Raw genomic sequence first — 12,954 nt, forward strand, 5'->3', positions numbered from 1 at the left:
GAAAGTATCCGTAGCTAACTAAAAAAATGTTCTGGCAGGGAGACACATCAAATTGGCTTATACTTATCTTATTGTTGGGTTTTTTTCTGTCCTTGTGAATGACTCATAACTTCTAAACAGTAAAAATAATAATAATAAAAAAGATTAGATACAGAAGATCAAGCATGCAGAACTGAACTGTTAGAATCATGCTTTTGCCAGAAAAATCAGTGCCTGTGATACAAGTTTATTTTCAGTGTGTTGTTTTTATCTGTCATGTGATCAAGTGGCCATACTGGTTAAATTCTGCATGTAGGCCATACATCCAAGTTACTGAAGTTTTAAGTCAGTCAACTAACCTGTCTGGAAAGTGGTCTCATTCTTACAGTGCCACTTTAAATTGAGTTTTCACTATGAAATAAAGTCTTATGTGATTCCATTTTGTAAGATTTTCAATACGTGCTCTTCTTCTTACGAAAAGTAAGGAATACTGATCTGCCCATGGACAAGACATGTGTAGAAAGTCTGAATGACACAATTACAGCTCATAGCTATTGAGGTGGAGGTTTATAAAGTTACTTTATTAGGGATCAGTAAGGTACAAACAAGTGTAATGTATTAGTTCAGATGTGCTCACTGGCTACACCTTTCAAGGCATATGCTCATTTTAAAGCATATGTATGGTTCACAGAAAAACAAGACTTTTTTTTTTTTTTTTACAGATTTCAGCATTCAAATACATAGCTTTTTATCCTAATGAAATTAGATTTAAGGATAACTGTGGATATTTGTTGCTTTTTTCTAGCCTAAGTCTGTTGGGGAAATGGGGGTGGAAAGAGGAAGAGGTGAGTTCATAACATTTCCAGTCTATATTCCAGCATTTCTGTTGTCAGCTTTGCAGTGTGTGGTTACAGGGTAAGGTAGCCCAGATATTCCAGGACTGAAGATCTAAGATAATATGTCTGGGACTTTCAACACCCCCTATTCTTTCTATACAACCCCCAGGACATGCAAAAGTACACTGACTTCTCTAAAATTTGGCCATAATTTTAAAAGCTGTCATTGAAATTCATATTATTTCTGGAAATAGGCTCAAGGTATTTGGAAAAATCTGCCATAATTTGAAATAATTACTACTTTACTTAGAATCACCTCATCATATTTATGTGATGACTCCATATATTTACAGTGAGATACTTGAAAGCTCTGTCCACCTAGGAATAAAGATTCCTTAATCAGAAAAAAAAAAGGCTTAGGTTGTACATATAATAAAGTGTTAAGTGCATTCTAATGAGAAATAATTTTTGATTGGTAACAGCATACTTTAATATGCTTTCTGTATTTTTTTAACTGATATAGATACCTTATAGCCTAAAACCAAACTTCTATTCTGTAGTTCTGTGAGGTATCATCAAAAAATCCAAATCTTCAAAGTGCTCCTTTTGCTTGCTATCATACATTCAGATGCTGAAGCCAAATTGTATTTTTCCATGAAAGGAAAAGAAACTTCAGTTGAGGTTTAAATACTCAACCAATAGCTATCCCGCAACCTAATTAAAAACCAGACAAAAGTAATAAAGCTTAATCAGATTGCAGGGATATACATCAGTTGTGGGCTGTGGGTTTGGGCCATAGTTTGGTCTACAGATGTGACATGCTCTGGCTTTCGCAACTTAAAAGAATTTTTGTGTGTCACTTTAACCAACATGCTTTCTCAACATCCCCTCCATCACTGTTCTTCCTTGTTAATTTATTTTTTAATTAATGCAGAAATATTAGTGAGATTATTGGACTTCAATCCTCCACAACTAGTGTGCTATCAGAGAGAGCAAATGAAATCGTAGAATCTTCTTCTGTGGCAATGTCAGTTCCGAGTTTCAGTCTTTACACTGTTTTCTGCGCCAACAGATTCTGGTGGTCTAAGGCACAGACTACAGGATAAAAGGTTTAATCTAATTTCTGCAAACATCTAGGTAATTTTTGCCACATCTTTCCAAAGTGTAGCTCTACTCATGCACCCTTGCTGAAGATCCCAGTCATGCCATCTCTCTTCTCCTGTAGCTCCACAGGCCTTGGAGTCAAATTATTACCTGTGTGTTTTGTAAATGTAGTTGATGAATGGTGTAATCTCTGTGCTTGGACCACTTAAATTTGGCTGTGATCAAGTATTTTCTCCACTAGCAGGTACCAAAATACTCTCCCTTAGCAAGGAATGTGACAATTAGTGACCATTAGCCCCTTTGCTTTAAGGAAAATGTTTTGTATGTTAGAGGTTATGTCATGCCTGGACTATGGGTAGACATTTTTCCTTAAATCCTCTGCATTTGAATAAGCCATGGAATATGAGAGAGAAATTAAACGAACATGGAACTATAGTTAGAGAATCAGACCACATTTTAGAACATATAAGGGTATCAATCACCTATAAAATATTTGGAATGCTTTTACTTTTGTTTGTTGGTAACTACACATAATGTAGAATAACAAGTGAACAATATTTAGCTTTATCAGTTTAGAAAGAAAATCAATAAAATAATAAAAAAACCTATTATGAAGTTGAGACTGATAATTGCACTTCAACTATAAGAACTTTCTAATGACACTTCAGACAATGGAAATCCACTAGAATTTACTTTTTTTTTTTTTTTTTTAATTGGGTGGGGAAGGAGGATGGAGAAGTCTGGTAGAAATATTAAGGGTCAAGTTCTATAAGTGACCATTCCCTCTGGTTCAAATCATGTCACTGTTGCTGGATGGAGATGCGATTCTGATTTGGCATCTGAAGAAACCATATTCAGCAACTAATACTTCCATTCAGAAGTGTACAAAGAGCATGTTCTCCTTTTCAAGAATGATTCAAACCTCTTCATGTTTTCTGTGTTCAAGTGTTTTCATGATGAGGATCACTAAAAGAACGTGCTCACTAGATGAGATGGGGTGACAGAAGACTTACTGCAGGGGGTGTTTGAACATTCTTCAGGCAACAACGATTAATATCACTGTAATTATTGCACTTTACCAGCAGTGCCTCAGTGTTATGAGTAATGGATTTTTATTTTAACGGTTAACCAGTGCACTCAGATTGCTCAAATTTAGCAGATACTTACTCTACATTTGTGTTCCCACTTGCAATCTTACAAGAGTTGAGTGAATCTGTGCTAATTTGTTTCATCGCTGTCTGTCAGTACTGAGACGTTTTTTGAACGTTACTGACTAAAATACTTAAAACCTTCATAAATGTCTAACTCTGGTTTGTCACAAAAACATACTTCTGCTTTCAGTTTCACGTGCATGCCGTTCCAGTAAAGTGATTCATGTCCACATGGGTGTGATAGACTTGTATTTCATCAAATTGACTGTAAAGGCCTTGCATCAAATTTGAAATACTTTTGTTCCATCTCACAGGCTAATTTTATATCAGAATAATTATTCTCAAATGTTCCAGGCCTTTAGAAGTTATATTTCTCTTTGTTTTAAACATTTTTTTTTTTTTTTTCCTAATAAGTAGCATTCAGCAATGAGTGTGTTATGCTGGTGTTTTCATTTGGATCAGCAGTGCAGTTTTGAAGTGAATCTCCTATTCGCCCCCGCTTTGGTTTGCATAGTGGAATGATCCTGGGGAGTGACCTGGACTGGGTTCCTTTTGGACAAAATAATCTGAGAGATGCACTGCAGGAATGTGCCTAATATACTCCAGCCACTAGTAACCTTCAGTCTTTGAGATTAAAACTGAGAGCCAGTCCAAAGTAGAAAGCCCCATGAACATGTGTGATATGGAATTGTCCTTAAAATCAACTCTTGCACTGTACAGGCTCAATTTTATTGGCCCATGCTGTTGCTAATACATCATAACCGCCAAGTAAAGCTTAGCACATAGGTGAATCTAGTTTTGTACCCATATGAAACACTGTAGCATGAATAACATAAATTAATAACTGACCACGTAACAATTAGTGTGATTAGTGTGAAAAGACATTTACACTTACATATTTGAACTTTTAAATGCTTTTAATAGTACAGAGTACCTATTTGCATATTGCTAGTAATTTTTAATGTATCTTGACTTAAATTTGTCCAGGGCTGTCAAACTTGTAGTAGATTCATAGTTGTTCCATAGCTTGCACCTGGAAAATTCTGTGTAAGAGCTTTCCAATAAGTTCAGTTGAATTGTTGTAATTTTCAAAGACTGATTATTTTAGTGGCATTTTTGAGGCCATTGAAAGTTGCAATGAGACATCTAAGTAAAAGCCACTGAAATGAAATAAAAACCAAATTAGTTATTTTTGATTAAAAACAATCAAACATGTAAATGGAGTCTTCCAACTCCATAATTTTTGGATTATCAATTTTAATTAGGTTGTACAACCAGTCATTAATGGAATGAGATAGTTTCAGGCAAATCATGAACTGGAATAGGCATTCTGTTACATGAATAGCACAGCTGAACTTACTGGTTATGTGAAATGCCTGAAAGTTTTAGGCATTTCATGAAGTAGCTGGTGGGCGTTCCTGTTAATGGTTGCATTGTGAAACCTGGTATTATTGTGGTTCCTTTGTGTTATTGTTGTGAACAGTGGAATTTTCATTAGGAAACAGTATCCTCAGTGGTTCCTTGCCAGCGAGGTTATTAATGAACAAAGGAAATGTGTTAGAAATGCAGTGTTTGCCACATGCTCTCCAAACCCTTCCAGTGGCTGGACGCTTGAGACAGAGAATCGTTTTGTTATCTTTCCTTTTGGAAACATTCTTCAACTTTTTTGTTCCTCATAGATTTTTTTTTTTTTTTAAATTCATCTTTTTTTTTTGAAGAACAAAATTCCATTTAGGGTGGTTTGAGCTTTGCACGTATATATTTAAATCTGTATCTGCTTGTTCAGGGATAACTCAGGCCTCCCAAAGATTTGTGTTTACATCCCAGTGCCTAGGTCAAATTTAGGTGCCTAAGCAACCTTTGTCCTGTGCTTCCATCATTCCTCTACCCTCAAACAGTAAACTGTTGGACTGCTCCTGACTCTGCGTTTTTGGAGATCACAATGACTGTGCCAGTCCATTCTGCTTGTCCTTCTCTCTTTTATGAGACTGATGCCCTCAGATTTCCAGAAGCCTTTCCCAGCAGTAGTTTTTGCTTTACTTGTTATTTGGCGCTATCCACCACATTGTTGGTGATCAGAAAATGAATGTGACTTAGCAACAAAGCTGTCTATTGTTGCAGCAACAGGATTTTTCAGTCATTTTACATCTGCAGTGTTGCTGTGTCAATAGACAAACTCCAAACCTGTTTCTCAAGTCCAGCTTGTCCTGTTGCTCGTTGAGCACTCCTATAGTTCACATGCTTGGAAGAGATGACTGAGCCTGTATGTAGGCTTATGTGTCATCTAATGAATAGAAATCAGATGCCTATCACACTCTGAGGACATGCAACCCATTTAATGTGGGCACTTGTTTCCATTTTCTTTGCATGTTCAGAGATTCAATGTTATGTAGTTACCGATGCGTTAAGATATGATGCCACATTTGAACATGCTGAGACCCATTTCCGAGTCAAGTCAAGAGATGGACCAATGCTTGTGGGAGCAACTGGAGTGGGAGTGTACAAATGGGCAAGCACTTGGAGAAGAAAAGTTGTTTATTTTTTAAAGACTTGAGCTCTTTGAAGTGTGGCCTGCAAATGTACATCCATTACCTATATTTTTTGTATTTTTTATCAGTTTTGTGTAGTAGTTTGATGTCCACTCAATATGCTCTACATTATCATAGAGAACAAATAAATATAGCTCTGAAAAGAGGAATACTTCACTGGGATGTTCTAAGAAATTTTCAGGAATTAGTTTGATTTGTGTCCCAGCAACTTTATAAAGGCATAGAAGACAGGATTGGAAGGGATCTGAAGAGACTGAGTTGTATGTCCTTCTTGCCTAACTATAAGTAAGTCTTTCTTGACAGTTCTGGCTATTTGTTAAACTTCCTTTTTGATATGGCTATTGTAATAGTAGCCTTTTTGCTGACCCAGACTGCTGACACTCTTCTGTTGGTAGAGTCTTGTAGAATGTATTTGCCATGATGCAAAAAAATAAACGTAACCAGAGGCACATGCTCCAAACTAAAAAAGAAGTTAACAATGAGTGTTACAATAGTCTCAATGGTGAAAACAAGTTTTGATTCTATGAAATACATGTATTGCTGTGTAATTTTAAAAATAAACATAACAAGACTATGATAAAATGAATATATGTACTATAAAAGTGATTTATATATATTTAAATAATTCCAAATGACAAAAAGTTAGTTAATTAATTAAACAGCAATTTTGAGATGGGATTCAAATTTTCAATTTTTTCGCAAAGCGGCTTACCAGTTGTCTGTAATATAGATATTATTTCGGTTGTTAACTCAATTCTCTATTTTACCAGCATATTGTGTCTCTTCCTTATTTAAACCTTGAATTTGCATTAATCTCTACACAAGTAGAGTTTGTGCCCATGCTTACCTTCAGGGTAAATCACAGGGTACTCTGTGCGGGTGTCACTCCCGCGGGGCTTTTGGCTAGAAGTTCTTCAGTTCAGGGACTGCTATTAGTTTAGAAGAGGTACGTAGGCACGAAGGTTGCTGGTGTGGGTGCTGTATGGTGATAGGTAAGAAGACTATGTGGAATTTGTGACATGACCCTTTATTAAAGCTGCTCTGCCACAAGCATGGCACATCACAGAAGATTAAAGCTTTTGTTTCAATTCTTACTGGACTTGTAAACTCTTACCATTATACTTATGCACCTAACACAAAAAAAATGACATCAGCACAACACAGACTTAAGGGTATTCTTGAGGCTGTCTTCATGTATGATTGGTTGTAGTTGCTATGTTGTAGTTGCACTCCCAGAGTGAAAAAAAAAAAAAAAAAGTATTATGATCCCATCATCAGCTGTGTATTATAGAGAATAATAAAGACATTCCTTCATACTAAAACTGAGACCTGGTGCACATTCTAGAAAAAATCCAAATAATCAGTCAGGACACCAGTGTTTGTATATTTTCAGTGTTCTGATGCATCAAAAAGGATATATGAAAAAATCTCAAATGGTTTATGGTCTATGTTTTCTAAAGCCCCATCATGCGAAGTCTGGCTCAGATGGAGTTAATTCTTTTCATAGCAGCTCCTGTGGTGCTGTGTTTGGGATGTGTGACTAAACCAAGGTTGATGGCACACCAGTGGCTTGTCTGTGGCTGAGCAGCACTTGCACAGCATCAAGGTTTTCTCTTTTCCCACCCTACCAGCAAGTAGGCTGGGGGTGGACAGGGGACTGGGAGAGGTCACAACCCAGACAGCTGGCTCAGGTTGACCAGAGGGATATTCCATACTATATAATGTCATGCTCAGCAATAAAAACTGGGGGGAGGAGGTTTTGGGAGAGGTAGCTGTTGCTTGGAGGAGGAAGCTATTGCTTAGAGGCTGGTTTTGGCATCGTTCTGCTTATGGGAGGTGGTGAGTGATTGCCCTTGCATCACTTGTTGGTGTTTTTTCTTCTTCTTCTTCTTTCCTTCACTTATTGAACTTTGTCTTGACCCATGAATTCCTTCACTCATGCTCTTTCTGTTCTCTCTCTCATTGTCCCATGGGTGGCTGGGGAGTAAAGGAGTGGCCATGTGGTCCTTGATTGCTGCCTGGGGTCAGCCCACTACAGCCACAGAGCAGCATCTGCCCAGAGATGGGCTGCTTTGTGCAAAGAAAACACCAAACACATGTTTAGTGGTGTAAGTTGCTGTTATGCACATTAATGGGGAAGTCTTCACTTGAATTCAATAGGTCAAAGAACAGGTAATTCATGTTCATTGTTGTAAACTTCCTATCAAAATTGTTTGCTGTTCAATTGCAACACTGATTTTTCTTTTAATTTTTACTTTTCAGTAGTGACCCTTCTTTCTTTTTAATTGTTAATATCATTTATGTGGTTTTGACTGGCTGTTTACCATATCCAGCTGGAATAATAGAAGTAAACATGAAACTTACACATACAAACTACATAGTAAAAAAAAAAAAAATGAGAGAGAGAGAGAGAGAAAGATACTGAACCTAAAACAAGCAGAAGAATAAAAAGTAAATCCCTATGAATAATGATGACTGATTGTATTCTGCACTCCTTCAGACTTCCTAGATAAACATGTAATCTAGGACACTGAGGGCCCCATAATATTAACATTAATATTTCCGTAGAGCCGTTCATTGTTTACTACATGAAAAAGTAAGGCTCCAAAATGTCATATCCTATACAAGGAAATTGTATACAGTAACTCTGCAGTTTTGTACTGCCACTACCAGGTAGATATTGTTGTAATCTTGGTGTTGTTACTGCAGTAATTTAAGAGCAAAATCTCTTAAAATAGCCCATTTAAGCTTACTCTATGTGGAAAGACGAGTGCTTTTACACTACATCTCTTCAGGACACTACTTACTTTTATTCAGCTCATTTCAAGGCACTTTTGAAACACATTTGCACCTAATACTGAACAGCACAGGTGAAATCATCGTACTGCAATACATCAGGATTTGTATCTGATAGATATAAGGTAGAAATAATTTGTATCTAATGTCTGTCAAAGGGGTTGAAAAAAATCCGTGTGGGTTTTCTTTTTTTTGACTAGAAGGAGTATCTAGGTGAGATTAAGTCATCAGGGCAAGATCCAGAACTCATTGAAGTCAATGGAATCTTCCCAATAACTTCAGTAACTTTATATAAATCACAGTGAAACAGTTCATCTCAAGATGGGCTTGAGGAAATATTCACAAGTTGTTGAAGAAATGATGGGAGGGAGCACTGAGAAATAAGTACTGGGGAGGTAGCTGGGTCAGACATTTCAGAGGAAATTAATAGAAGGGGAGCAACAGTGCTTGAAGGCACATGCTACTATACATACAGTATGGCATATATTATTTTGAGTGATGTTCAATACCTCAGTTTAATAGGGTGGATAACAAAGGCAGAAAGTTAGGATTTAAAATCAAACTGCTGTTGGTTACATAAAGAAACTAACCTTTAATATGTCACAGTAGCAATAAGTGGTTTTTCTGTGTCTTGGGACTGGAATCATTGCTTTACTAGATGACGTGGTATCGTTACATTGTGATAAGTGGTTTATAAATACATTCTTGTTTGAAACAAATAAATAGAGTGAACAGACTTTTCAACAGTTGCTCGTTTAGATTAACTATAAATATTAAATGTTGTACGCATACTCAAAAAATACTCAAGACTTAAAATATTTAGTGTTTTACAGATCCCTCTAGTAAGTGAAATAAACTGATAATTTGTCACTGCGAATAATGAACAAAGTAATTCCAGATCTGGATATTCCTCGAATGCCAGTAGGAAAAACCTGTAGCAATCAAGAAGAGAAAGATTTTTATCTGTGAATTTGTCTATTAAAAAAATAATGATGGCAAAAATGAAAGCTGCCACTTTGCTTTGAGAAAATGCATGTCTGTGTGTGTTAACTGGCAAAATAATCAAAACAACAAGATCTGCTATCTTGTGAAATAAGCTTAAGAATCCCTCAGATAACCTTACCATGGAAGTTTCCCTACAGCTTTTAAATACTTGGAGAGAAGAAATAATTTTTCCTTTCATCATAGGTTAAATGTTGCCTTTTATTCAGGAATGACTTGTAAAAGCTATTTTTTTCAATGAAAATAATAAGTTTTGAAGTTTCAATATTTGTCTTTAGTTATGTGTTCAGCTGTAAATAACGGAGATTAGACTTTTGTGGAATTTTTGTGGCTTTTATATGCTGGAGCCACATGTACCTGGGCAAAACCAATGGTTTTTTGGTGTGACATAGCATTTCAAATTTTTATCCAAAAATTTTGTGGAAGGTAAATAAATATAAACAAACTCAAATGTAATTTACTTATATAAAACCCGTTGAGTATTGTTTGGTATGATTAAACACGGTACAAGAAGTCTTTATCTTAAAGAGGAATTATTTTGATCTGGACAAGAAACAAATTGAAAATTAATAGGAGTTATTTCTAAGGAAACTACATGAGACAAGTTATATTTTATGCTCTTTTGGTTTTAATTTTCAAAGGTAAGTTTTGTTCACGTAGAGGAAAAATACCATAGAAACTGATATCTTTTCTTTTGACTTAGAAAAAACTGACCAAGAGAATACCGGGGCAGGAGTAAAAGACATAAAACAGCCTTCCAGTAACCAAAGTATACAACCAGAGATACAAGACCAGTCCGTCTGGGAAAATCGCACTGATGGTGACCTCATCAGAAGTAAGTATTTCCAGAACAAATTGCTGCCATTTAGGCTTGCTTTTACAGTGCAATGGGATACTGCCTGTTGACTTAGTTAAATGTGTGTCAAATGCAATTGTGTTGCAACTGTAATGCATGTCTACCAAGTTTATTTCCCGGAATGACTTCTGTCAGCATACATAAGCAACGAGATCAAAGAAAGGTGTGATTTGAGTGGTGCAGTATAATACAGACCTCTACAGCATCTACATTTTTAAGTGTTAATGTCATATTTTCCTCTTATCGTTCTTAATGAGATCTGTATATTTAGTAGGCACATGAGCTGCAGTATGCAACTATATTAGGAGGTATCATTGTTTTTTATTTCTCAGGTTATACATTTAAATGGTAAACTATGCTGAGAGCAGTTGCTACCAGATGCAATGAGTACTGGTCAGGTGTAAGTTTGTCAAGAGTTTTGAATCTTAAAGTAGTTACTTCTTTCAAAACTAGAAGAATGCTGTAAGACAAGGGTTTAGGCCTATGCTATTGAACTGTGTTTTTTTAAAAATTAGCTTCTACAAGTCCGCATTCCGAGTGCATGTCTTGGATGCTTTAAAACCCCAAAAGGTATGCAAGGTTACTCTCATTTTTCAGTCTTGAATTGAAGATCATGTGCTGTCCAAAAAATCATCCAAAATTGCACCATCCTGAGGCAAAAATATTTCTGTCAATTGCCAGAGCTAATACTACTTTAAAACTCTGTGAATGCTTGGAAGTGAGTTGCTGAAGGGAGGGGCAGCATGAGAAACTGTGCTCTAATTATAGGGTGCATTCAGAAAGCAAATGGACTAAATGCGGAGTGGTGCTCCAGCCCTCTGGGATCCTTGTCTGACCACACACTTCAGGGTCAGCCTGTCTTTACACTCCACACGTACTACACGATACCCAGTGGGTACATTGATATTTCTGAATCTGTCGGTTGTCGTAACTGGTGATTTTCTCTGGAGCTATCTGTTTGTTTTGTTTTTAATCTTATCTATGCAATCAACTTTTTCTGAACACTGTGTTAGCATTTAAAGTTCTTTGCAAATCTCAGTTAATCCTTTTTTTCTAAATAATGAATCCCAGTAAATATGTACACCCTTAAGGTATTGAATAGTAATCTAGATCCCTTAACTTGAGTTTATCATGTCAGATATTCATCTGACAATTTAGAAAAAAAAAACATAAAGGGCTATAAAGAGGGAGAATTTCCCTGCACAATTTGAGAGTTTACTTAATCCCAAAAGATTATTATTTTGGACTATCCCTGGACAAGCAATTGCTTTGTGTTTTTGTTGGGGACATGGGAAGGTACATGTGGCATCTGCTGCTTTTGGAGTGGCCTCCTGCTCGTTCCATCTTCCTAGAGGCTTCCTTATTTCCAGACCTGTGGGAAAGCAGATTTGTTTCGTAGCACTTAGCAGCGTGCCTGAACTATGGAGGAAAGGACCAAGGACAGTAGGGTGGAGCTCAGCTTTCTCTAATCTAACATACTGCAGCAGCTGCGCTGGGGAAGCCGGAGAGGAAAAGGTAACTTTTTCAACGTATATTAGAAATTGCAGCAGATTTTGCAAGTCCTTGGCAATGAAGGAGGGGTAAAGTGAGTTGACAGTTACATGCAATTATATGTCTCTGTGATGGGAAGGTTATCTGAATTAAAAAAAAATAACAGGAAAAAAGGTGAAGATAGGATACATTTTTGAGGTAAGTATGTATGTGTGATGCACTGCTGCAGTGTGCATAACTGTGCTTCTCCTGGAGTCACTAATAGTTGACTTTGTGAAAAGCAAATTTAGGTGGAAGCTAGAAGTTTCTGAAACTCCCAGTCTTTACACAGTGTGTTGTATAGTAGTGGCTTTGTTACAATACATGTTTGAGTTGTTGCTATGATGCAAACCTCTCTTTCCTTCAAATTCACATGGTTTTTTTTTAACCTTTAAGATCAAAGTCTTCTAGATGAAGAAACAAAAAAAATGTGAAAATGTGAAAAATTGAAGCAGCTTCGTGGTGTTTTGTACATATATATTGGGTTTTTTTAATTTTTTTTTTTTTTTAAATTTTCTGTGTGTGTGCTTTGTTTTTGAGAGGGTGGGCTGTGGCTCTGAGTAGGAGAGTCTGTTCTATTTTAAAAAAACTTGAGAAACAGTGTTTGCTTCAATTACAAGTACTTCTTGTACCTTGCAAAAATGTTACTACTTGTTCTACCTATTAACTAAAGTTCAAAAAATAGAAGAAGTACAGCAAAGAGAAGTTTGTTTATCACAAATATTACTTGATTATTTCACCTTAAATGACAAGCGTTGTAGCTCAGAATGGCTGTGATTCAACCGGATCTATTACCCCACTAAAGTTTGCAAGATATTGCATATTGAAAGAAACTTTAGGTTACAAATAAACAGTGTTTTGATCATTACAGTCTACTTCAAAACTGTTTCTAAAGAAAATTTAAAAATTGTTTCAGACAGCACATACTTTAATTTTCTCAGAGATTAACAACAATTCACCCCATCTTAGTGATTCAGTTCCTTTTTTTCCCATGCAGATTGTTTTCCACCCCCACAGTTGATACATACTCCATTTGTGTTAGCCTTAGTTTTCACTTTATAAATGTTTCCAACATTTAATTTCCAAGATTTTCCTTGTTTGCAGCTGTTTTATTCTGCTGTTATATGGAAGAAGATTAATCAGTCAGTTTT

The 12,954-nt window shown here is 36.2% G+C and overlaps 1 protein-coding gene across 4 annotated transcripts in view; it reads left to right on the forward strand.

Moving 5' to 3' along the window:
• Positions 1-12,954, forward strand: part of MDFIC (MyoD family inhibitor domain containing) — a 49,844-nt gene that overhangs the window by 3,324 nt on the left and 33,566 nt on the right. For all 4 annotated transcript variants that reach the window (XM_065848855.2, XM_065848846.2, XM_065848871.2 and 1 more), the window contains exon 3: positions 10,121-10,252. In XM_065848855.2, coding sequence (XP_065704927.1) covers positions 10,121-10,252 — 132 coding nt within the window. The remainder of the gene's footprint in view (positions 1-10,120; positions 10,253-12,954) is intronic.

This window comes from Patagioenas fasciata, chromosome 1, assembly GCF_037038585.1.
Source record: "Patagioenas fasciata isolate bPatFas1 chromosome 1, bPatFas1.hap1, whole genome shotgun sequence".
Taxonomy (NCBI): domain Eukaryota; kingdom Metazoa; phylum Chordata; class Aves; order Columbiformes; family Columbidae; genus Patagioenas; species Patagioenas fasciata.